General features: G+C 42.7%; 2 protein-coding genes across 5 annotated transcripts in view; both read right to left on the bottom strand.

Moving 5' to 3' along the window:
• DYNC1LI2 (dynein cytoplasmic 1 light intermediate chain 2) overlaps window positions 1–9,101 on the bottom strand; it is a 31,297-nt gene extending 22,196 nt beyond the window's left edge. For all 4 annotated transcript variants that reach the window (XM_004600621.2, XM_055145523.1, XM_055145525.1 and 1 more), the window contains exons 1-3: window positions 8,944–9,101; window positions 8,705–8,778; window positions 6,614–6,730 (exon numbers count right to left, since the gene is read on the bottom strand). In XM_004600621.2, the coding sequence (XP_004600678.1) occupies window positions 6,614–6,730; window positions 8,705–8,778; window positions 8,944–9,050 (298 nt within the window). In that variant the 5' untranslated portion in view covers window positions 9,051–9,101. The remainder of the gene's footprint in view (window positions 1–6,613; window positions 6,731–8,704; window positions 8,779–8,943) is intronic.
• Window positions 9,102–13,614: 4,513 nt separating this feature from the next.
• TERB1 (telomere repeat binding bouquet formation protein 1) overlaps window positions 13,615–26,382 on the bottom strand; it is a 32,908-nt gene continuing 20,140 nt past the window's right edge. The window contains exons 12-17 of the mRNA XM_055145615.1: window positions 24,935–25,284; window positions 23,255–23,319; window positions 22,844–22,939; window positions 20,268–20,417; window positions 19,936–20,001; window positions 13,615–13,802 (exon numbers count right to left, since the gene is read on the bottom strand). Of these exons, the coding sequence (XP_055001590.1) occupies window positions 13,615–13,802; window positions 19,936–20,001; window positions 20,268–20,417; window positions 22,844–22,939; window positions 23,255–23,319; window positions 24,935–25,284 (915 nt within the window). The remainder of the gene's footprint in view (window positions 13,803–19,935; window positions 20,002–20,267; window positions 20,418–22,843; window positions 22,940–23,254; window positions 23,320–24,934; window positions 25,285–26,382) is intronic.

Here is a 26,382-nt window from a genome sequence, read left to right as displayed (position 1 = left end):
GGAAGTTAAGTTATACCTGAGAATGACAACGGGCATACCTAGTAAGAGTCACGTTGGAAGCATCTGAAGGTGAGTCAGAAAAGAGCCCCAGTGCTCAGGAGACAGCAATTCATGGTCAAGGTGCTCAGTGAACTGTCGAGACTTCAACATTCTACATTCAACATTCTTCAACTGTCTGTTCTAGATTACATCTACCATAACATTTAGTCTACTTCTAAGAAGATTCTAGCTAAGAAGTGAAGAGTGAAGGTAATTTTAACTTTTCCATAAGAACCCAAAGATATGACAAAAGCTACACATGGCTGCAGTGACAGTACAGCAGGTAGAGCATTTGTCTAGCTCACGGCTGACCCAGGTGCAATCTCGAGCACCACACACATCCTAAACTCCATCAGAAGTGATCCCTGAATAACTGGGTGTGCCAGAATAACTGGGTGTGAGCCAGAATAACTGGGTGTGTGCCACGCCCCCACCAATGCACTGCCAACGAAATAGAACAAAAGCTACAATGTTCGCTGGCCAGCCATAATGCCCTAGTCTAAGCCCATCCTTTCTCCTAAGATACCAGAAATCCGTGCAAGAGCAAGCTGTGCTGAAGAGCCTGTGGGCAGATAAACTCTTCCTTGTAGCAGCCACACTGCAGTGCATTCACACGGCAAAGCACCAGAGACAGGACCTTGTATTTAAGTACCCAGCTAAAATCATTACTATCATCAGGTGAGATATGAATCACTGACCTGATGATTCCTTTATGATATAAAGAAATTACTGTGTTTTTGGCATGACAATTAAAGATTATTTCTAAAATCCTTGCATTTTAGAATATACACAAGGAAATCAAGGGGGGAAATAATGCTAAAATTTGCTTCAAAATAATCTAGTGCTGTATGAAAGGACAAGAGGTTAAGAGAATAGCAGTAATAAAATTGACCAAGAACTGGTAACTGTTGGAAGATCTGTGTAAACCAACTGGGGCCCACACCACCAGTCTCTGCATTTTCCATAGCAAAAGGTGAAAAATGCATATACACAAAATTTGCAAAAGCTGTAATTAAATGGTTTCAAAATCGTGCTTGATTAAACTGTACAAAACATTTCCCCATATTAATAAATTAAAAATATTTTAACACTCTTTGCTGTTGTTTTGAGGCCATACCCAGCAGTCCACAGGGGTCACCCCTGGTGCATAAAGGACAATATGCAATGCCAGGGATCAAGCCAGGATCAGCCACAGGCAAGCTGTACCAGTTCTCTGGCCCAAGAACTATTTTTTACAAAAGTATCTAGATCAACAAAAAAACAAAAACAAAAAAACTCCAGCTGGAGTGATAGCACAGTGAGTAGGGCGTTTGCCTTGCACGCAGCCAACCCAGGTTCAAATCCCAGCATCCCATATGGTCGCCTGAGCACCGCCAGGAGTAATTCCTGAGTGCAGAGCCAGGAGTAACCCCTGTGCATCGCCGGGTGTGACCCAAAAAGAAAACAAAAAACAAAAAACAAAAACAAAAGCACCTAGATAATTTCTATCATCAAATAGATCACCTCATCAAGTTCTTTCCCAATAATTTCCAATACACACCTTCCCCTCCCAAGGCGTACATTGGGCCACACCCAGCAGCAGACATCAGGGGAACATAAGCAGTGCCCAGAATTCTAATCAGGATCAGTCACATGCAAGGAAAGAACACAACCCCTTGTACTAACTCTCCACCCCCAACATGTACTTTAAATGTCTTCCATTAACTACTTTTTTGTAATAATCAATCCATTAACAAGTTAAAAACATGGAATGAAAAACCTCTATTTATGACTTCAAGCTATCCTTGACCTATTTCTGAGAGTTTCGGTTTTATGTATGCCTTCAAAAATGCCACTGTTACCAACGCTCTCAATGCTAATGCCTGCCTCTCACTAGGATCCTCCTTCCAGTCTCTTTTCCCACTGCCCACTACTCGCAACTCCTCCATGGCTGGAGATCATACCTGCCACCCAGTGTAAAGTGAAACTGATGCCTCCAATGATGAGGCAGTGACATGTCACATCCCACCAAAAACCAGAGACAAGCCAGATTATCTTCTCGACTAGGTGACTGCCTGGCAAGCACCTTTTAGTAACACACTATAAAAGGGTAGGAGTGGGTCGGGGGCTGGAGCTTCTGCTTTGTGTGCGGGAATGCTGTGTCTGGTCTGCAGCACCTCATGGTTCCCTAAACACCACAGAATATACCCCCTAAACTCAAACCCAAAACAACCAGGGCTGGGTCAGAGATGTGGTCATACACCTTGCATGGCTGAGGCCCTGGACCCCATCCCCAGCACCACAGGCTCCCCAACTGCCTTCCACTACTGGGTACAGTCTGGGTGACCCTTGCACACTGCCAGAAGTGCCTCAACAACAACAACAACAACAACAACAACAACAACAACAACAACACCAAAGCTGAGAGATATAATTAACTACCTGTAGGGGCAACTCTCCCATCAAAGAGGAGCAATGCAAGTAGGCGGCCTTCAAAAAAAAAAACAAAAACCAACAACAAAATTCATAATTGCAGAGGGCTAAGAAATGTTTGATTGTTTGGGAGGCCTAGGGCCACTACTGGCAAGGCTGGGGCAGGGGCTTGCAGAGCTGGGAATTCAATTTAAGTCCTCACATGTGCAAGATTCTACCCACAGCTCTGGCCCCAATCAAAGAAGCTTTTAAGGCAACCTTTTTTTTTTTTTTGCTTTTTGGGTCACACCCAGCGATGCTCAGGGGTTACTCCTGGCTTTGCACTCAGGAATTACTCCTGGCGGTGCTTGGGGGACCATATGGGATGCCGGGGATCGAACCCGGGTCAGCCGCGTGCAAGGCAAATGCCCTGCAACCTTAAGGAATAGAAAACAAAGGTTAAGACGTAGTTCAATTTAAAGGTGACTGATGACGATTATGGTGTGTTGGCATGGAATATGCATGCCACCTTGGAGCAGGCTATAGAAAACCATAAAGTATCCTACCCATGTTTTGTTCTTTCAAAAGGGTAAAGATGGGGGCTGGAGAGAGATTAATGGGACCGAATGTTTTTTTGTTTTTTCTTTTTGGATCACACCCGGCAATGCACATGGGTTACTCCAGGCTCATGCACTCAGGTATTGCTCCTGGCGATGCTCGGGGGATCATATGGGATGCTGGGAATGGAACCCGGGTCGGCCATGTGCAAGGCAAATGCCCTACCCACTGTGCTATTGCTCCAGCCCCCTACATGGTTTTCTGGGGGCCACAATTGGCTGTGCTCAGGGCTTACTCCTAGCTATGCCCTCAGGGATCACTCCTGGTGGTACCTGGGGGACCATGTGGTGCCAGGGATGGAACCTGGGCTGGCTGTGTGCAAGTCAAATGCCTTACCCGCTGTACTATTGCTCTAGCTCCGAGTGCATGCTCTGCATGTAGGAGACCCAGGGCTGATCCCCTGCACCACATGGTCCCCCACAAAGCACCACCAGGAGTGATCCTCAAACAGAGCTGGGAGTAGCACTCGAACACCTCATTGTGGGCCCACAAACAACAGAAGTACTAAAGCTGCTGTGTCTGAAGCCCTTGGTTACACCTGACACAGCCACTTCTCACTCTACCAGCCTACAAAACAGGTACATTACCCAATTCTACAACAACTAAATGCAGGGTGGTTAGGTTGATTTGTGACAACTGAAATGGGATTCTGCACTGTATGATAACATAGCCTCAGGTAGCGTAGGTTTATTGGGTTACTCCCTTCACAGTGCTCCATTCCTGTGTTTATTTGTAACTTCTTTGTGTTCTGTTGACTTATATTGTTTTTCTCTTCTCCTTGAGTCCTTTGCATAGTTTATTCAGAGCCATGTCCTTTTGCATGGACACAGGAAGACTCAGCAAATGCTATGCTTTTGTAACCTGGGAGTCTGTTCTCTCGACCTAAGCCTCAGCTGCCCTTACTTCCTAGCACTCCCAAAAGCAGGGTCCCGATGAGGGATGAGACGAACCCAGGGCAAGCGGTGAGTTGTGTGCTACCCTGGCATCGAGATGGGCCTGGCCAAAGCACCTAATGCTTAACTATAAGTTAAGAGCTTGGTCATGGACAAATGCTGTCATGACCCAAAAAGTAATAACTAGATTCGGACCCTGCTAGGGTTAGGAATGATTAATCTGGCCTGAGTGCTGTAGTCTTGAGTCTGTGGCAAGATGTTGCCAGGAGAGCTGCCTTGCAAGCCTCAATGTATGTCTTGCTATGTCCATACAAAAACAGCTCATATTAAGATGTTAATGAATGTTTGGACTAAGGAAAGAAGAAAAACCCCTGTAAGAGGTATTTTGCCTACTGGCAGTCAGGAAGGGCTTTGGAATGCCCCTAGGTTGTGTTCCCTTTGAACCTGGCGACCCTCAGGAAGGGCTTTCTTTTTTTTTTTTGCTTTTTTGGGTCACACCCAGCAATGCTCAGGGGTTATTCCTGGCTTTGCACTCAGGAACCACTCCTGGTGGTGCTTGGGGGACCATATGGGATGCCAGTGATCAAACCCAGGTGGGGAACCCAGGGCAGGGCGGGAACCCAGGGCGGGAACCCAGGGCAGCTGCTTGCAATGCAAACACCCTACCCCAAACACCCTACCTGCTGTGCTATTGCTCTGGCCCCAGGAAGGGCTTTCTTATGTTGATTTTGCTACCTGGCTGTGTGTAGCCTAGGGGCAAGGGGGAGAGAAAAAAAGAGGAGAGATGAGAGGGGCTGCCTGTGGTAGATCCAGAGAGAGAACAGAGCTAGGAGTGTGGGACATGAGAAAGATGGATGATTGAATAAACAGTAACTAAATCAGCTTGGCCCTAGTTCTTCCTTCGCCTATCCTTGGCCAATGGCCGTCCCGATCCAGCCCATACACAGCAGTTCCAGAGCACCGAACTCGGGGGGGGGGGGGGGGGGGGGGGTAAAACAGAGCAGCCCAGAGAGTGCACATGCCCTTCAGCGTGCCTTAGTTTTTTACACTGCACTAGTTCAGCCTGGCTCCAAAGCTCCCCCGAAATAATAAACATGTTCCCCAACACAGATCACAGTGTGCTTAGACAGACACCTGTTTTTACACAGGGTGTCACCACTGGGTCTACCTGGCTTTTGCATCTTCAGAGAATACTTCCTCCAAGGAAAAAAAGATGGCCACTAAGTTAAAGTGCTAATACAAAGTGGGTCTCAGACTTTTTATTTTTTTATTATTATTTTTTAATTTATTGAATCATCTTGAGAGCAGTTACAAAGTTTTCAGTTTAAGTCTCAGACAATGATGAAACACCTCTCCCTTCACCAGTGCACATCTTCCACCACCAAACACCTCCCCACCCCGCCCCCCTACCTGTGTGGCAGTCAATTTCCACATTACTCTCACTCTACTTTGACAAGAAAACCTTACCCGTGAACTGTACTTAACAACTGTTGGAAATCATAGACTTATAGTGCTGGAATGGACCTGGCACCAGCCTCATTTAAACAAAAAGGAATCAGAAGAACCTAGAGAATTTGCTCCCCTATGTAACTGCCTCTACAATACTGTTTAAACAGGTGGGAAAAAGCCAGGTAAAAAAATTTAACAGATGGTTTATCTTTATGCTGCAAAGATAAGATTCCTATAAACAAAAGACCAATTATTCTAGCACCAATAATTATTCTAGACCTATTCAAAAGGTCAAACATAAAGCCTGAAAGTTTAGGGGTGACAGCTCAAAGTGGCGGAGCGCATGATCCCTGGCACTGTAGGGCACCTCAGACACATCCAGATATGGCCCTGGGAGTGCCTGGCTCGGGCAACTGGAACAGCACATCAGTGGGCCCATCCATCCATCAGACCATCCATTTCTGACCTCCAGACACTGTTGGGGAACCCCCCTGCCTCAGTGCACCTTCCCAAACAGAAAAAAAAATATATATATATATATAAAGAAGGCATTACTGAATAGTCGTAACCAAAAGAAAAAAAACAAAACAAAACAAAAATAAAAATTAGAAAATCCCCCACCACTTCAATGCAACTCAGTAACATTTAAAGAACCTTAAAATGATGGCAAGTGCTTTTAATTACCCTAACTACACCAAAGATAGAAACGACTACTATTTTTTAGAGATGAAAGACAGCATTATCACCTCTGAGCCTCTAATTTCACCACCGAAATGCAGAAAAACAGTATTTCTAATCTGCCACAAAGAAAATGCTCCTATGAGTATCTGTTAAGTTGTTGTTCTCTGAATCACACCATTTTCAGACTCTGTACTAGAACCAGGCAGAGGAATAATGATGTCTTGAGTAGTCCACCAAATATTTCTCTCAAAATCCAAACACTTAAAAACATCTTTCTTTCTATGCACCTGAAAGTTTACTCTGAGTAGCTCTTTTTAAGTGGGGACTGTACAGAGCGGCAGGTAATAGTATCACTTCCCATTTTGCCGCCATTGTCTATAAAACAAAGTCCTGTGTAAGACACAGATTTCGCCCATTTCTCGGTGAATCTCTAAATTCTTTAGAAATAAGCAACATTAAGAATGCCTAGACATGCCACAGGAGCTGCAACCAAGAAACCAGACTTGCACAAACCCCTCTCGGTGGATCAGTGTCTCACTTACCATCACGGTCCTCGTCGTGGACGCTGAGGTAGAGATACTCTAGGCCTCTTCCTTTTTTGCCATGCTCAGCTCCCTGCAGTTTTGTCATGAGGGTTGTTTTACCAGAACCATCTTCACCTACAAATGAAGTATTTAACACAAACACACTGTTTAGCAAGGCGAGTTTGAGGAATGACATTCATGTGACAAAGAATAACTAAGACATTCACACAAAGCCTGCTGCTGAGGTCTCACCCACATAAACAAAGCAGCCTGCTGTAAGAGAGGGCGCAGTAGGGGGAGATGGCAAACTCCAAGATCTAAAGTGACATTCCACTGGAAAAGCAATCCTTACTCCAAAAGAGAAAGAACATAGATCCACAAACGCAACAGTTCATAGGAAAGTGAAAAACACAAACCTTTTACCAGAAAAAAAGGCAAGAAATCATAAAAATACTACTGAGCTACAAGTCCAGTAACTTGGAACTAAAAAGAAATGTCTGAAGCTGCCACACAGTCATGAAGAATGGAAGCTTTTATTCACTTTATTTCAGTTCATCTCTTTCATAAGCAACCTGAAGGCTAAGAAACTGCTAAAAATAATTACAGACCTAAGCCAAACTCTAAAGCACAATCTCAGTAATTATCAAGCAAATCCTCATCTCCCTCCACCCTACTAACAATTCCCCCTCCCCGAAGAAAACCTTTAATATCAAGAAGAATGCCACTGGGCACCCCTGGGAATTAATGACATGGAATTAGAGAAGCAAAGGCATTCCACAGATCAAAGGCATCCTCTCTGGCCCAGGGCAAGCACTTTTGTTCCGAGCCACCTGCCATTCTGCTGCCAGAGTTCTCTTTTTCTGGTGCTCTTCACCCCCCACTTATGACAGAGTCTTCTATCACTGTGGCAGTCATCAGACACCACACACTTCTCAAAAGCAGAGTGGAAGGTCCAAGGGATACAGCAAGGGTTAAGACAATTGCCTTGCACACGGATGCCCTGGATTTAATACCTGACACCACGAACAACCACCCCCACCTCCGGGACAAGAAGTGATCACTGAGCACAGAGCCAGGAGTAAGCTCCAACCACTGCAGTGTGGCCTCCCAAACAAAACAAAACGCAAAATTAGGAAGTCCACCAAAGCAGAGATTCCCAGGGATTAGGGATGGCGGTAAAAGAAACGGTGGTGGTGGGGGTGGGGGTGTGTGCTTCTGGAAGAAGCACCAGTTCTTCTGCCTCCCATAACTGGTACCATTTTATCTCATCAGTCACCGTCTGCAAGGAGCTCTGGCAGCCCGCAAACCACCACACCCTGCTGTCACCACGGTCCTGGTACAAACATTTATTTCCTGTGCCCCTGCGTGTTGACACAGCATCCTTTAAAACACCCGGCCATGAAATTTCACCACAACATAGGGCAGCTAGAAGTGCCCACGATACTCTGCCCATGCACGGCGCGGGGTACTTGTTTCACCAACCCCTCTCCAGCCTCAGACTGCGGTTCCCTGGCAGTGTTTGGGGCTATCTGCGTGCGGGCAATGCCCCGTTGGCAGGACCCTTTCACCAAAGAGGTCTGTTGGAAGACTGAATCCGGTCACACTCCCTCACTTGGATGAAGACCCCAAGTCCAGAGAGGTTAAGGGACCTGATCCAAGCGTCCCAGCAACAAGGAATAGAGTCACGGCGGTCAGTTCCCAGGGCGGACCCCTCGACTCCGCTGTCATCTGTGAGTCGCTAAGTGTCCTCGGCCTGGACACTGCTCGCTAATTCGGATCGCGGCAGGGCTCAGCCCTTGCCCAAGTCACCTCATCCCAGGGTCGGTCCCACCTAACTTCCTGGAGGCACCCCGGTCCCTTTGCGTGCCCAGGGACCAGCCGCGGAGTCGCGGGAGGCGGGGGAGGTCACCGCGAATTCGGCTGGGACCGCGACAGCATCACCGGGCTCTCCGCAAGGCAACACATCCCAACCTCGGGCGCCGCGGGCAGGGCCACCCCGGGCCGCCCGGCGCGAACCTCCAGGCCCGCCCGCGCGCCGAGGGCTGGGACCTGGCAGAGGGGCGCCCGCTTCTCCCGCCCCAGCTCCCGGGGCGCCGCCCCGCCGCTCACCGAACACCAGGATGTTCTTGCCCGACGGCAGCTTAGACCTGGCGCGGGTGGACACCTCGCTCAGGATCGAGGACCTGTGGGGACAACGGCAAAGCGGTCAGCCCCGCGGCCGGCGACCCCCGAGCCGCCCGCGACGGCGCCGTCAGACAGCCCGGATGGTCCGCCCAGCCCGCCCGGCTCTCCCGCGGGCCGCAGCCTCCCGGCCCGGCCCGGCCCGGCCCGGCGCCCGCGCGTCTCACCAAAGGCTCTGGCCCTCTTCCTCCTCAGTCGTCAGGTCGCCGGCGGCCGCCACCGCGGGCCCATTGGGGCCCAGCAGCAGCTTCTTCTCTACCCCCACCGGCGCCATCTTGCCAACTGCAGCCACAAAGAGGGCCGGGCCTCCCCCGGGCCGGCGAGGACCCGCGAGGACCCCGGAGGGCCGCCCGCCGCCCGCCGCCCGCGCGCCTCACGTCGCCCCCCGCCGCCCCTTGCTGCCGGGGCCGCGCCAACGGCAGCGTCGCGCCGACCTCTCGGTGAACATGGGCTCCCAGGGGGGTCGTCAAGCTGCCACGGAGGCGGGGGTGGGCAGCAGTCAGGCGGCCGCCGGGACAGCCTTGCGCCGAGAGGCGACAACGGCTGTGGGAACCGCCCGCTCGGGGAAGGGGGGGGTCAGGCGCCCCCTGCCGGCCGAATGGCCTAGTGGCAACCCCGCCCGGGTTCCTGGGGCGGGGAGGGAGGAAGGGGACCTGCCACCAGATGGGACTGATTCGCTAAATTCAGGTTTGGGGGTGACAGAAGCACAGTGTAGCGCCACTTAGCCAGCTCTCGTCGTGTCTAAGTGATGCTTTATCTCACTGAATCTTATCTAACCCTTTTTCAGATGGGGACTTTGAAGAGCAAGAAGTTTCAAAAACTCCTCCAGCGAGCCAATGCTAGGAGACAACAATCCGGTACATCCAATCGTATTTACTGATCCATCTTAAACGACTCTATTATGAAACCTGCCTACTCCTAATCAAGTCCACATTGAGAGAATGGTTTTAAGGGCCAGAGAGATAGTACAGCGGGTCGGACTCTTGCCTTGCGTACAAGAACATCAAGAATTTGATCCTAGGGTGCAAACTACCGTATGTTACCCCAAGCCCAGCCAGAAGTAAGTCCAGAGCACAGCTGTGTGTGTCCAACTTCTCTATCCCGCAAATAATTGTTTTAAACTTTCCTCACTTGCCCACCCCATAAATAGTCTACTTTTTTACTAGGAGAGAGAGTACAGTCAATAAGACACTTGAGGCTGATCCAGGTTCAATCCCCCCTTGCTGCATATGGTCCCAAGAGCACAACCATTAGTCACTCCTGAGCTCAGAGGTAGGATTACCAGCAGTGGTCTCAGCCCCATTTTCCCCACCCCCCAACTATGCTTTACTGGCCTTGGCCTTATTCAGTCTTTTTTTTTTTTTATCTTTTTATATACATTTTTTTACTTTTAAATTGAATATCCGTGAGATAGACCATTAAAAGCTGTTCATGATTGGGTTTCAGACTACAGTGATCCAACACCCATCCCTCCACCAGTGTACATTTCCCACCACCAATGTCCCTAGTTTCCCTCTCACCATCCTCCAAACCCCTCGCCCCCACCTCCTGTCTCTATGGCAGGCACTTTTCTTCTTTCCCTCTCTTCTTTTGTGGATTATGGTTTGCAATACAGGTACTAAGAGGTCATCATGTTTGTTCAGATTGTTCAGTATTTTATCAGGAAAGTAAGGCTGGAGTAGCTTATTTAACTGGGTGATGATCACAAGTGCTGATTTCTCATTTATCACTGATGGCATGAATTGGATGGGGCATGCTTCTAGTTGCTTATCTGCCTTCTCTGTGCCTGATCTTTTAACAATCCTGTATGCCATCAACAGCCTAGGTGATTGGCAACAGTATAAGTTTTCTGAATGTGCAGTGGCCAAACTTTCATGTCAAATGAGTAATGAATTGAGGCATTTCTGCAGCACTCAACCCTGTTTCTCTGATGAAAAGTTATGGTGGTTGAGAAAGTTCCCAAAGCTATGGTTAACAGGAATAGTTCTCAACCTTTTTTACTTCTGCAGAGTGGTGAAAATAGAAATAGTGAACCACTAAATCAGAAATAAAAACCCTTAATGGTATTGTGTGTATTTTTTAAATATAATATAAAATGGAAGTTTAATCCAGGTATACTATGTGTTAAGTGGAAGTAACTTTTTTGCAGACTGACACTGGTCTGTGGACTAACTAAACCACTGTATCAAGCACCCTCCTATCTAGTAGTCCTGCAAAATAAAAAAGGAAAGAAAAGAAAATCTGGTATTAAATCTTCCATTTCCAACAGATCATATTAGAGAATTTAACTTAAGGTTGATGAATTTATTTGATCTGTAATTTTAAACTCCATTTTTCCTTTTTTTTCAACTTAAGGTTTTTTTTCTTTTTCTGCTTTTTGGGCCATACTCAGCATTACTCAGGGTTTACCCCCAGCTCTGTTATCAGGGATCACTTGTGGTGCTCATTTTCGGGGGACCATTTCCGGTACCAGGATATTGACTGCATCCAAGCCAAAAGTCCTACCTGCTGTACTATCTCTCAGATCAGAAGGGATTCCTGATATGCCAGATCACAAATGAGGGAAGACTTACCCAATAACATGGATTAGGGACTACTAAAGTCCAATCGTGGGGTTAAATATAAATGTATAGGAATAAAGTAGAAAGGAACATGAATTGTTTTGTTTTTGAGCACCTGGATGTACTTAGGGTCACTCCTGGCTCGGTGCTAGGGAGTTGCTATCAGTGGTGCTTGTGGTAATGCCAGGGAATGAACCCAGACCATTCTTATGCAAAGCACATGCTCCAGCCCACTGAGCCATCTCTCTAGTCCAACTTGTCTTAACCATAATTTGAGCCCATCTGTAGAATGCACAAGAAGCATTTTAGTAAAATTCATCAAACCTCTTTTTGCCTAACAAAGAAGACACTTTGCCAGTCAAGCTACATTTCTTTCTAAACTATTATTCTTTTTTTATCTTTTATTTTTGGGGGTCACACCTGGTGATGCACAGGGGTTACTCCTGGCTCTGAACTCAGGAATCACCCCTGGCAGTGCTCAGGGGACCATATGGGATGCTGGGAATTGAACCCGGGTCGGCCGCGTGCAAGGCAAACGCCCTACCCACTGTGCTATTGTTCCAGCCCCTAAACTATTATTCTTAAAATGCTGTTGCATAATTTCTGTTTTGGGGGGCTTTTTTGGGGTTCACACCCGGCAATGCACAGGGGTTACCCCTGGTTCTGCACTCAGGAATTACTCCTGGCAGTGCTTGGGGGACCATATGGGATGCTGGGCATTGAGTATGGGTTAGCTGCATGCAAGACAAATGCCTCACCTGCTGTACTATGGCTTCGGCTCCATGTTGCATAATTTCTAATTAACAAAATAACTGTTACCTCAGACCACTTAAAGTGGAAAGATGTTAAGATCATGTCTCAACAACATGAAAGCAACTTTTTGGGCAGACTTGGGGCCACACCAATTAACTCTTGGGGTGATAAGGTACCAATGATCGAACCATAAGTGTGGCATGCAAAGCATGTCCTCCAGTTTATTGAGCTATTACCTGGCCCCAAGAGACAATTTCCAATTATCTAAGCCAACAAAATATATTCCCTTTTGACTACTGAAAGCAACTTTCATGAATTTTGAGATGTGTAAGTTAAAATAAACCAGACTATTTAATTTATCCTGATAGTGCTTAGTCAATAAATACTGACAAATAATGGACTAGATGCTGTAAGAATTTCCCTAAATGCAAATTATCCTTTTGCCTAAAGGAAATTTTGACTTAAGTAGAAAACTTCCTGCATATAATAGAACAGAATTTTCACTGTGGATTAGAAAACAATTTTAATAAAAATGTCTGCTTTTCTAAATAGATAGTCATCTGAAAAAGGTCAAATATAAATAATTGCAGGAAATACCCATGGGGACTTAATAGAGCAATGAATCAATAAGCACATAAGCATGAGTTTTCAAGTCCTGATATATACTTCAGCAACAGCATTTTAAGAGTAATGGAGGCTGCAACCGTATCTTTTGGAAATTGTGATGGAATAATAAGCAGAAAACTGAGATCTAACCATTTGGTTTTCCACTAGACAAAAACAAACTGAAAGACAACAAAAAATTATTTAAGCATTTAAAAAGTAAAAGCAAATAGATATAAACCATAAAGAAATGAATCTGACCACAGAATTTTGGTGTATTCAAAGCAACTGTAACCTTTAGAAGGGGAAATATTTTAATTAACAAAATATCAAACATAGATTTAGCATATGTGAACCTTAACTTGAACAACCTGGAAACTATTCTTTTTCTAAGTTCTGAGAATCCTGTACACTCTCTGGGTAAAAATACAAAAATTCAGATGTCTTGCATAATATTCATTGCAATACATCAATAATGCTTTAAAAATTTTTAGGAGAGTCAGATACCTGTGCCTAGGGTACCATATGGTGTGAGGGATCAAACTCAGAGATACTGTATGCAAAGTATGTGCTCTAATCCTCTGAGACATCTCCACAATCCTCAAATAGTGTTTAAAGGCTGAAGAGCTATTTTCTTACTCACATTCTTTGAGTATAAGGAAAAATATAAGCATCATAAACAAACTTACAAAGAATCTTTGTCTTATCTGAATATTGAAAGTATATTTACTCTACATACATTATTTTAATAATTTGATGAGCTATACCATCACAAAAAACATTTAATTACTAGGTATCCCTTTTCCACATTCCCCATCTAATGAGAGTATAGAAGAATATTTTATACTTTGTATCTTCAAGGCACTATATTTTATACTTTGTATCTTCAAGGCACAAACTAAAAACTGACAAGTCTTCTAATCAAGAGGTCACAGACTTGCGGTGTTTGATCAGTTTGTGGTATTTGTGAGCCAGGTCCACAGCTTTCCGTCCTTGCTGAAAGGGGTAAGACCACAGAATTGAATTCCAGTGGTTTCCCATTTTCTTAACTCCATTGAAAAGATAACTTACTTCTTCTTCAGTAAAGTTTTTACGTACCCTTCTTTTTTCTGCAATTATTAAGAATGAGTGTATTAGTACTGGCTTGAAAAAGGAGATCTTTATACTCATTATTTTACTCATTATCTTTTTACTCATTATACAGACATCTACTTGTATTTTAAAGAATCAAGTGCCAACTAATAAGCTAAATGCTCTCACTGAGTTGTCAATAGTTTAACTTAATCTATTGCACCTACTGTAGTATTACTTGCAGCAGTTTTCAGTCAAGACACACAAAAGTTTATAAATATCTAATTGTTAATTCTCTCAACATTCTTGTGAGAGTAGTTAACAAATAGCTTACCTCTCTTACAGATACCGCCTTCCCAAAGGGCTTCATAACTTTATAGAATAAAAAAGAAAATCGACGCTTGTTACTTTAGATATAAACTTGATAATATTTGTAAAGAATACAGGTCGTTTGAAATTTGCTTTTAAATCATATTTAGGAGTGATAAAACACTGAGTGATAGTACAGTTGATAGCATGTTTGCCTTGCACGAAGCCAACGCTGGGTTCAACCCCCAGCACCCCTGAGCCTGCCAGAGGTGAGTGTAGAGCCAGGAGCGGGCTCTGAGCACGCAGAGTGTGGCCCAGAACAAAAACAAACAAAATCATGTTCATTACTTATATGTATGCTCAATTTGATTAAAAGTTAGGGATATTGAAGCTGGAGCAATAATACAGTGGTAAAGTATATGGTCCCCTGAGTACTGCCAGAAGTAATTTCTGAGTGTAAAGCCAGGAGTAATCCTTGAGCACTGATGGGTATGCCTCCTTCCCCAAAAATAGTAGGGATGCTTTCTACAACAGAAAGAATGCACATAATGCACAGTTGGAACTTGTCAACATAAATATTTTCTGATGATGATTACTGATAAATTACTTAATTTTTTTCCATTTATTGTTAATTCATCTTATCACTGCAGACAGATGCTGATAAGTTTTTGTAATTCCACTTAAGACTGCTGTTTTCTTCAGTAGGACCTGGTATAGTTGTGCTGGGATACCTTTAAAAAATCTTGCCTTGCAGAATGCCAGCCATTATCCTACCACTCTTAGGAAAGGAACTTCCCATTCAGATCTTTTAAAACAGAAGATGGGAAGATAACAGAAGTGGGTAAGATGTGGCTGACTCTGGTTCAATTCCCAGGGCCCCATATGATCCCCCAAACTCCTCCAGGAGTGATTCCTGACTGCAGAGTTGGGAGTAAACCCTGAGCACTGCCAGTGTGTTCTGAAAACCAACCAAACAAACAAAAATTAAAGAGAAAATTCTACTAGCACAAGACTAGTAAACTAGTGTCACGGTATCACTGTCATCCCGTTGGTCATAGATTTGCTTGAGCAGGTGCCAGTAACATCTCTATTTGTCCTAGCCCTGAGATTTTAAAAGCCTCTCTTTACCCGTTCTTCCCAGAAGTGCCGCATTGGAGGCTCTTGCAGGGTAAGGGGAATAAGACCGATCATTGTTACTGTATTTGGCATATCGAATATGCCACGGAGAGCTTGCCAGGCTCTGCCGTGCAGGCAGGATGCTCCTGGTACCTTGCCAGGTTCTCCAAGAGAGAGAACTAGGCTATAAGAGGTCTCGCTAGTAGAAGACTAAATTAGTAGAAGACATAAATTTAAAATTGGTGAGAATGTATAATATTGAATGTCATTATTTAGGATGTAAACTCCATGGAAAGAAGGTTCTCTTATTTTTATCTGTTTTGTCCACCACACATCAACTGTGCCTAAGACAAATTTAACACATAGAGAGAAGATCAACAAATCTTTGAAAATTTATTACTGGTAAAAGCTGTTTAGAAACTTCTCATACTTTGGGTCTATGGAAAACTATCAAAGAAACACATGGTTTCAACTTTGCTTGCCAAATTACTTGAACTCATTATAATCAGTACTAGATAAGTTATAATATTCAGGATATTAGGATTCTGGAGTTAATCCAGGTAAAGTCAGCAGTCACTTTCCCATTTCAGTTGCCATCTCACTGCCTTCTATACTCAACAACTGTACCCAATTCCTCAAAAGGTACTGCGGCAGACCATGAGCTGCTACAGGAAGAAGCTGCACCCTCTTTGGCTTCTGTAGTGATCCCCTTACTATGACTGGGGTCTCTAATATAAAAGAAAAATTTATCAGAGGGGGAAATATCTATATATTAAATATTACAGATCCGCTTGTCAGATATAAAATCAATATTCATAATTATCTTCAAGATGTCTACATTCTAAAAGGGAATACCAAATTATAAGTTTTAGCTAAAGCAATTCTAATTAAAAAGATGCATTTTTTGTTTGTTTTTGTTTTTGGTTTGTTTGGTTTGGTTTGGGCCTGGCCATGCTCAGGCATCGCTCTGTGGTCCCTTGGCAGTGTTCAAGGTACCACAGGTGGGGCAGGGCATAGAACCATGGCCAACCACATATAAGGCAAGTGCGTTAATCCCTGAAATACCTCTTCAGGTCCCAAAGATGTAGTTATTTGATTTGGGGAGTTCACCCAGCTGTGCTCAGGGTTACTCCTGGCTCTACACTCAGGGATCACACCTGGTCAGCTCGAGGGACCATATAGGGTTCCAGGAATTGAACCTGAACAGCAAGTCAAGCACCCTACCTACAAAACTATCGCTCCATCCTTAAGATGTATGTATATATGTATGCATGAATTTATTTATTTATTGCTTTTGGGTAACACCTGGCAATATTCAAGGGTTACTCTTGACTCTGTACTCAGGAATTATACCCAGTGGTCCTCTGGGGACCATATGGGATGCCAAGGATCAAAACTGGGTCAGCTGCATGCAAGGCAAACACCCTACCCACTGTACTATCATTCCAGCTCAATGTATGTATTAATAACCTGAATGTTATGTAACAATATTTAGAATTCTTATATAGTGTCCTTCTCAGAGAGCCCGGCAAGCTACCGAGAGTATCCTGCCTGCATAGCAGAGCCTGGCAAGCTACCTGTGGCGTATTCAATATGCCAAAAACAGTAACAACAAGTCACACAATGGAGACGTTACTGGTGCCTGTTTGAGCAAATCGATGAACAATGGGATGACAGTGGTACAGTGTGACAGCTACAGTGCTTTGTATAGTCATTATACAATCATAATTATGTCAATTTCATGAAGCTCTGAAAATTATATATTATTTAAAATGATAAAAGAACATTTTTGGTTTTGAGGGTATAGCTGGCAGTGCTCAGGAACTATTCCTAGCTTGGCTCTTGTGAGTCTCTCCTGGCAGTGCTTATAGGATCATACACAGTGCCAGGAACCAAAACTGGACCTCCTGTATGCAAAGCACTTGCTTTAGTCTGCTGAGTTATCTCTTCAGTCTTATAAAATATTCTTGCTACACATTTGCTTCCAGGACCTGTTGCTAAAAAGTCTATTATTTATTTTATGCTAATTCCATGTGAAAAACAAAATTTCCAGGCTCAGAGAGCTAGTATGGCGTTAAGGTATTTGCCATGCATGTGGCCAACCTTGGTTCAGTCCTCCGAACTCCATATGGTACCCTAGGACCATCAGAAGTGAATCCTGGGGCTGGAGCGATAGCACAGCGGGTAGGGCATTTGCCTTGCACTCGGCCGACCTGGGTTCTAATCCCAGCATCCCATATGGTCCCCTGAGCACCACCAGGAGTAATTCCTGAGTGAAGAGCCAGGAGTAACCCCTGTGCATCGCCGGGTGTGACCCAAAAACCAAAAAAAAAAAAAAAGAAGTGAATCCTGAGCACTGCCAGGTTTGGCCCAAAGACAACAAAACAAGACAAGACAAGACAAAAAAAAAAAACAAAACCCAAGAACAACAAAACAAAATGAAGATTTCTAAGTAGAGCACATTTCAATAGAAAATACCATTTTGGGGGGACCAGAACAATAATATAGAAGTTAAAAAGCTTGCCTTGTATGCTGCTGACCCTCGTTTGAATCCTGGTACTGCTTATTGATCCCCTGAGCACTGCCAGGAGTGGTCCCTGAGCACAGAGCCAGAAATAGCCCCTGAGCACTGCTGGGTGTGGCTGAAAAACCTAAAAGAAAGAATAGGAAAGCAAAATACCTATTTTCTAACAGTTTCTATAGAAAATATTACTTCAAAAAAATGGAATAATTTTTAATGGTTCTGGTTTAATTTTACTTTTCTTTTACTATACTTACTTATATTTTTGAAGTTCAGGGGACTGAACACAGGGCCCCACACATGCAAGGAAGATTTTCTACCATGGATCACCTCCCAATTCCCCTTAACTGTAATTAAATTATTTATCTGAGGGGGGAGGGAAGTTGGGCCACAACTAGAAGTGCTCAAGGGGTGCTACTCCTGGCTCTGTGCCTAGGGGGCCATATGTGGTACTGGAGCTTGACCCAAGTTAAGTTACACACAAGGCAGGCTCCTTAACCCCTGCACTCTCTCCATTCCCTATAATTTGATGCAGAAATTCTAACTTAGTAGGGAGAGAAACAGATATAAAAAGCAAATTCAAAGTTTCTTTCAAGGTCTTGGCAGGGAAATGATTAAATAGAAGTTGTGGCAACATTTTTACTGGCTAGACCAATTCTGAATATCTTTATAACAAATAACAATGACTGTTGAAGCTCCTAATTTCCAGGTTATTTTAAGAGGTAACTGACTGAATAGCTTATTTTTTTCTGTTTGTTTTTTGGGGCCACACCTGGCTATGCTCAGGGGCTAAGCCTGGCTCTATGATAAGGAACTAATCCTTTCTGTGTTCAGGGGACCATATGGGATGCCAGGGATCAAACCAGGGTCAGCCACATGTAAGGCAAACATCCTACCCACTGTGCTATGGCTTGGGCCGAGTAACTTATTCCTATTGTGCAGGTACTAATTTCATATGAACACAAGAAAATGGCCTCTAATAAATTTGGAATTGTGACAAACTGGAAATGTTAATATGTAGTTAAATTCCTATAAATTCATCACTTAAGTAGTATTTTAAATTTTGAGTATTTGGGGCGCTTATGGAGTGTGGTCAGGCCACAACTGGGAGTACTTAGGGAACCATACAGGGTGCTGGGATTGAAAAAGCATCAGCTGAGAGAAAGGCAAGAGTCCTGTTTACTATACTCCTTCTCCAACCCTGAAGTTTTTAATGTTTCGAGATCTTTAGGGGCTACTCCTTGCTCTGTGCTGGGAGACCATGTGTGGTGTTGGGACTGAATGGGGATCAGCTACATAAGTCAAGCACATTAACCCCTGTACTATCTCTCCAGCCACAATACTTTGATTTTTAAGCAGGTCTTTGAGATCTGTATTTTTGTCATTTTAATTTCGATTTAAGTGGTAAAGTTATGAACCAGAGCCTTTTATAACTTATCTCTTAAGCATTTTGTACATGAAAGAAAATTTATTTTTAAAAATCAAGATATGACCCAAAGGAGTAGAACAAATAGAGCTTCTGGAGAAAGACTTGCATTTGAATCAAAACTCTGCCATTGTGAACTTGTGCCTAACGTGTGAATAAATATGCTATTTAAAAAAATTAAAATAAGGGCTGGAACGATAGTACAGTGGGTAAGGCATTTGCCTTGCATGTGGCCGACCCGGATTCAATTCCCAGCATCCCATATGGTCCCCAAGCACTGCCAGGAGTAATTCCTGAGTCCAGAGCCAGTAACCCCTGAGCATTGCTGGATGTGACCCAAAAAGAAAAAAAAATCTATAATACACCTAATACAAAGTAGGTGCTCAATAAATGTTAGTTTTCTCCTGTTTTCTCCCAACTGACAAACAACCAGTAAACAAGCAACACGAGGAAAGGAAAAAAAGAAGTCTGTTTTCTTAAAAAGTATGGACTTGGGGCTGGAGCAATAGTACAGTTGGTAGGGCATTTGCCTTGAACCGGGTTCGATTCCCAGCATCCCATATGGTCCTCTGAGCACCGCCAGGGGTGATTCCTGAGTGCAGAGCCAGGAGTAAACCCTATGCATTGCCAGGTGTAACCCAAAAAAGAAAAAAAAAAGAAGTATGGACTTTATCCAGCAGTGCCAAAATTATGATTACAGAACCATTAGTGATTTAATAGACTGAGATAAAATATATATATATTCTTATCTTTCTCAGAAATTTAAATTTAGGCTTATTTAAAAATTAAATATATTCACTTATTCCTCCTGAGGGAGTAGACTGATGATTGAGTTGATGTCTTCTACGTGGGGTCAGCAGAATTTCTGAAAAATAAAACATTTAGTATAGTATATCAAAGCTCTTTATTAGTATAATACTCACTCTGCCCACTTCTAGTGGAATTTTTAGGTAGATGTGAAAGAATCTTTAAACCACCAAAGAGACTAAATCTACTTTTGAGGTACATCTTAAATCATAGATCATTCAGAGACAAGTTCTTTCACCAGTATTATTTTACTCTCTGATTTTTAATATACTAAATATTATGGATCATAGTTCATAGTTACAGTTTTAAAAATTGCTTAATTACTTTTGTTACAAATAAGTGTTTTCCTTAGTTCACTTTTATATCTATCTTCAGCTTCCATAATGACTTTGTGACGATCACATTGGTATGGGCAAGAGTGCAAGAGCTTGCTAAAATTTCGGCTATTCAGGGATTTTCCTACTGCTATGCAACCTAAAAGAAAACAAAATAATATGCTGAAGTTATAAAATATCTAAGAAGAAATCTATAAAAGCAAGTATCTTTATGATGGAAACTTAAAATAAATCAGTAACTTATAATTAGACCAAGGAAAAATAGACCAAGAAGCCCAAAGTCAAGTCAGGGATTTAAGACAACACCACAAGACAGTGAAATAAATGTTGCAGAAGGGTGTTAACTACCTGTCCTGGGGATTTAGGGAAGGAGCATCAGTTTGGTCTGGATCTGAGTTGCTGTTAGGGAAGGCATGCTAAAGAAGTAGTCCTTGGGCTGTAAGACAGCTCAGAGAGCCAGTGTGCATGCTTGGCAGGAACTCTGGTACAATTCCTGAGCATTGAGCTGGGAGTACTCCCTAGAACAATTGGGTGAAGCCCTTTATATCTGTTGTCATTACTTTTTAAGTATTTTTTTATGGAAATTTTCAAGTATACAAGATCCAAGAGAAAACTATAATAAACCCCTATGTATTCATTATCTAGCTTCAAAATAAATTACTCACCCAAGGAAATTAGAGTTTATCTACACATTACTTATTCTCCTTTGCCTGCCAAGTACACACTGGATCATAAAACCTGGAATATGTCTTTAAAGTATCGCTTCAGGGCTGAAGATGTAGCTCAGCATGTGCTCTGACCCGGGTTCAATTCCCAGTACCATACCATCTCTCTAACATTACGGATGCAGCCTTGGAGGGCACTACAACCACCAACCACAGAGCCCAAGTACTGGACTCTTGAGTCCTTGCACGGAACTGACAGCTAGTTGGCCTAGAATCAAGAACTTCTGCTGACGGGTACAGGGGTAGGGTGGTTGCCTTCTACACATCTGACCCATGTTTAATCCCTGGCATTCCATATGGTCCCCCAAGCACCGCCAGGAGTGATTCCTGAGTGCAAAGTGAGAAATAACCTCTGAGCATCGCTGGGTGTGGCCCCCCTAAAAAAACTCCTCATGAGTCCTCACCACCTAATAAACACTAACATTTAAAATTTTCCCATCATATAAAACTTTTGGGGGGTCAAGGAACTCCCAAGTGATATGCTCAAAGAGAGTGGGATCCCTTACTAAGATTATTGGCTAAGTGGGCTGGTGGTTCAATGCCAAAGACCCGAGGATGTGGTGTTTCATACCAAAAGTGTCCAGGGCCATCCCACATATATCATAGGGGACAATGTGGTGCCAGAAGTTGAACGGGGCTGTGCATGCAAGACTTGCACCTTAACTCCTATAGTCTCTTTGGCCCTTTGTAGAACTTTTTAAAAAATTAGTTTGTTAAAATCATGATCCTCATTACATTTGATTAAAACGTCTCTTGAGTGTCTTTTTGGGTTTTGTTTTTGGTCATACCTGGAAGTGCTTAGACCATTGCGCTATCTCTCCAGTCTCTCTCTCGAGTATCTTTTAATTACTTTATTACTTGTCAGTTACTTGTAGGCAGAGCCTGGCAAGCTACCCGTGGCATACTCAATATACCAAAAAGTTACAACGATGGTCTTCATTCCCCTGATCCTGAAAGAACCCTCAATATGCCATCAGGCTACACCAGCACATGACAGGGATGAATAGGGAGATATTACTGGTGCCTGCTCGAGCAAATCGATGAACAACGGGATATCAGTGACACAGTGATACAGTGATACTTGTAGGCACTGCTGCCCTTGTTTCCTGTTTCACACTAATTTTTGTGCAATGTTTGCTTTTCATCACTACCATTGAAAACCCAGCTCTAAGGCCTGAGAGGAAGCATGGTAAACAGGGCATTTCCCATGTATATGTCAGACCCAGCACCAGACATGGTCCCTCAAGCCATGCCAGGGGTGATCCCTGAGTGCAGAGCCAGGAGTAAGCCCTGCGCATTGCTGGATGTGCCACAAAAAAGAAAGAAAATCACACTCAATAAATGTATGGTATCATCAAAAGGAAAACAGTGGAGGGCCAGGGAAATGGCTCAAAGGGCTGGAGTGCACTCTTTGCATATGGAAGCCCCAGACTTCCAATCCCCAGCACCACAAGATCCACAAGCAGGGAGTGAACCCCCCCACAAAAAAAAATTTTTAGCCGTTTTGATTCATATAAATAAATACAGGAATAGTAGCCTGACACAAATTGATGATGTTTATTTCAATATTTTTGAATATTCAAAATATTTTAAATAGCCCCTCAACAGTGTTTAGGGAATACTCCCAGCAATACTCAGCCCAGCAATAATGACTGAATGTTGGTGCTTGAGTCTGGCTATGAGGTGTTGCTCAGGCCCAGCGGTGCTTGGAATTTGAATGCCTTATAGTGTTTCTGATTCTTATTTCTCCAAAGGAAATTAAGTTTAAATCATACCTATAGAATTCAAGTTAACTAATTTTATATAATTATGATACAATTACAATTAAAAAAATACTTACCTGAACATCTATACTTCAACAGTTTGGAATTGTTATCAATTGCTAGGAAATTGGCGACTTCTTTATTTATTATATCTGAACATAATGTAAATGGATCTGAAAATAATTGCAAAATGCAAGTTTTGATTAATAGAAAGATCCTAATATTTAGAAGATTAACTTTTGAGATTTTCATAAGCTTTAGGTCAATATTACATATCCGGTCATCCTCCTGAATAAACAGCAATGTTTTGCTTATCAATAAAAGGAGATTGAGATATTTAACCAGAAAGAAGATAAAAGGCATGTATAATATATAAGCATAAATACTTATACATTATAATGTAGATAAAACAATGTATTTTCTGGCTTTGTTAGTCACCCAAATATCTGTTTTCATAAGAAATAAAAGAAGAAACTTTTCAATCATACCTGTTACTGGTAACTGCTGCTTTCTATTTTTGGCAATGGGAAGTGGTTGTTTAAAAACCTGGCTGCTATAAAAAAAAGAAAAAAACAACCACCACATTACTTGAAGTAAATACACTATTTGGTGTGTGGCTAGCTGTTTCTGTAAGTAAAAATATCACTCTCTCAGGGCCAGAGAGATAGTACAGTGGGTAGGGGGCTTCCCTTGCATGCAGCCAACCTGGGTTTAAAACTTCTCTTATGGTCCCCCAAGTACCTCTAGGGGATATTCCAGAGTGTAGAACTAGAAGTAACCAACCTCTGAGCATCAACAGGTGTGGCCCAAAACAAAACAAACAAAAAAGATGCAATTCTGGATGTCTGACAGGCAGTAGAAGCTGAAGCCACCAAAATCTGGCAAATTCTGCCAAAGTTGAGTGTGCAATAGTTACAGCCATATTTTTAAAAGTAGAAGTAAACAAGACCCCAGAGTACAACAGTTTTGACAACATAGGAGGAAAAGATTATATAAAGGTAAAATAGGAATAATAAAGCAAAAATAAAATAAAAAAGGAAGAGAAGTAATCAGTGGATCCAAGGGTAAGAAGGCTGGCCCAACAGTGTCACTGATTCCTAATTCCATATCGTCAAGAAATCAAGTTAGAATTAACATCAAAATTATTTTGAAAAAGGGGGTGGTGATAATAAAATACATTTTCTGGATACTCTGCAATCTGCCTAAAACAAAGCAGAATATTAGAAAGGGTTTGTGAAATAAGACTGTAATCCCACATTGCACCCCCCACAGGTTACCCAGGAAGTTTAGAAAGAAGAGCATGGACTGCAGTAGGTGAAGGGAACAAACCAAAGGGCAAGTTTAAACCAGTTTTTCATCCAATAAATCCTTTCTCATCCTGTACTTCTACTGCATTTACAAACTTGTTCCTTCTATGTGGCTGAAACATTATCAATGCATACACTATTATTTTAGGTATAGGGGTTTTGGTTTAGGTTTTCTTTTCTGAGTATCCTTTCTAAAACTCAAATCTCGGGGCTGGAGCAATAGTAAAGCAGGTAGGGTGTTTGCCTTGCACTCGGCCTACCTGTATTCGATTCCCAGCATCCCATATGGTCCCTGAGCACTGCCAGGGGTGATTCCTGAGTGCATGAGCCAGGAGTAACCCCTGTGCATCGCCGGGTGTGACCCAAAAAGCAAATAAATAAAAAAACAAACAAATAAATAAATACAAATTAAAAAAAAAACTCATCTGATCATGCCATCTTTTTTTTTTTTTTTTGCTTTTTGGGTCTCACCCAGTGATACACAGGGGTTACTCCTGGCTCTGCACTCAGGAATTACTCCTGGCAGTGCTGGGGGACCATATGGGATGCTGGGAATCGAACCTGGGTCGGCCGCGTGCAAGGCAAACCCTACCCGCTGTGCTATCACTCCAGCCCTCATGCCATCAATTTTAAATTATTAGTGACTCCTTTAAATCGATGAGTTAAAATAAAAAACCCTGAGCAGGACAATCGAGGCACTAGATGAACTGGTACATACCTCCCCATTCAAATCCTTTCCTAACAAATCTTTAGGCTCCTCCTGTGACTATGTGCTATCATTTGTGATGTCTAATGTAGTACACAGTACTACACTAACATTTGCCAGGTAAGTATAATTCAGAAATAATTTTAAAACCATACCTTGATTGAGAACCAACATTATTTTTTTCAGAAGCTGTTTCTTCATGTGATTTTTCATTGCAGATTGAATTGGCTTTATATAATGTCTTATTTTGCCTGCTTTCCCTATAACAAACATTATCTGGATTTGCATTCTTTAGATACATCTTCATCTGACCATTAGTTGTACATGCTTTAGGCATAACTTCAGGTGGTATATAACCTTGAAGCTGTTTAGACTGTTTTTTACCATTATTTTGTACCTTAGGGTCTTCACTAATATTATTTTCATGCATGTATTCCAATATTTTTTGGATATTTCTGTTCACAGAAAAAGCATCATTTTTAAATTTTTCTCTTTCTGTTTTTCCCTGTAATATAAAAATGAAAGTAAATAATTTAAAGATAGTAAACCTGTGCTGTAATTCAGTATTTAGATATTAAAGAAAAGAAATTATTGGGGCTGGAGCAATAGCACAGCGGGTAGGGTGTTTGCCTTGCACGCGGCCAACCCGGGTTCGATTCCCAGCATCCCATATGGTCCCCTGAGCACCGCCAGGAGTAATTCCTGAGTGCATGAGCCAGGAGTAACCCCTGTGCATCGCCAGGTGTGACCCAAAAAGCAAAAAAAAAAAATTATTGTCAATAGAACATACATGATAATGTGTAGTTTACATTAGGAAGAATGGAAAGTATATTCAATGAAAGATTTGGGGACATAGTTTTCTGGGAAAAAATAATTTTGATCCATATTTCACAAAACCAAATAAACAAAATACTTAATATAAACTAAATATTTAAATATAAAAATAAAATTATGATCCATATAGTGCGAAGGGTTGGAGCATATGCTTTGCATGTGGAAGACCCAGGTTTGATACCTGACATTTGGTCCCACATATAAACACTACTGGCAGCAGCTCCGGAGCTGGGGAATGATGCCCCTGAGAACTGCTGGGTGTGGTTCCAAAAACAAAACAAAAGTAAACAATGAAAATTATATTTAAAAATTAAACAAATTCTGAAAGTAATCATACTGTCTTAATATTCTCAAGGGAGGACAACCATTCCAAGTATTACACAGGGCCAATAACTATATCATAAAATAAAAAATTAGCCACATATAAAAATATTTAAGGGGGCCAAGAGAGATAGTACAAGGGTTAAGATGCTTTCCTTACATTCATTGGGCCCCAGTTAGATCCCTGCACTTCATTGTCCCCTGAGCACACAAGATCACACAAGTACCACCAGGATTAACCCCAGAGCACTGAGCAGGGAGTAGCCAATGATTATGAAAAGCTATATAGAACTCACACAACTTAACAACAGAAAGCAAACTACCCAATTAAAAATGGGCAGGATATCTGATACTTCTCTAGATGGAGGAAATTCATGCTAAAACTACAATCAGATATCACTACATACACATATTGAGAATCACTTCCATCAAAAGGACAATAAAAAAA

This window comes from Sorex araneus, chromosome 8 (assembly GCF_027595985.1).
Source record: "Sorex araneus isolate mSorAra2 chromosome 8, mSorAra2.pri, whole genome shotgun sequence".
NCBI lineage: Eukaryota > Metazoa > Chordata > Mammalia > Eulipotyphla > Soricidae > Sorex > Sorex araneus.
The sequence above is the reverse complement of the archived record's forward strand: the minus strand, read 5'-3'. Positions and strand labels throughout refer to the sequence as shown.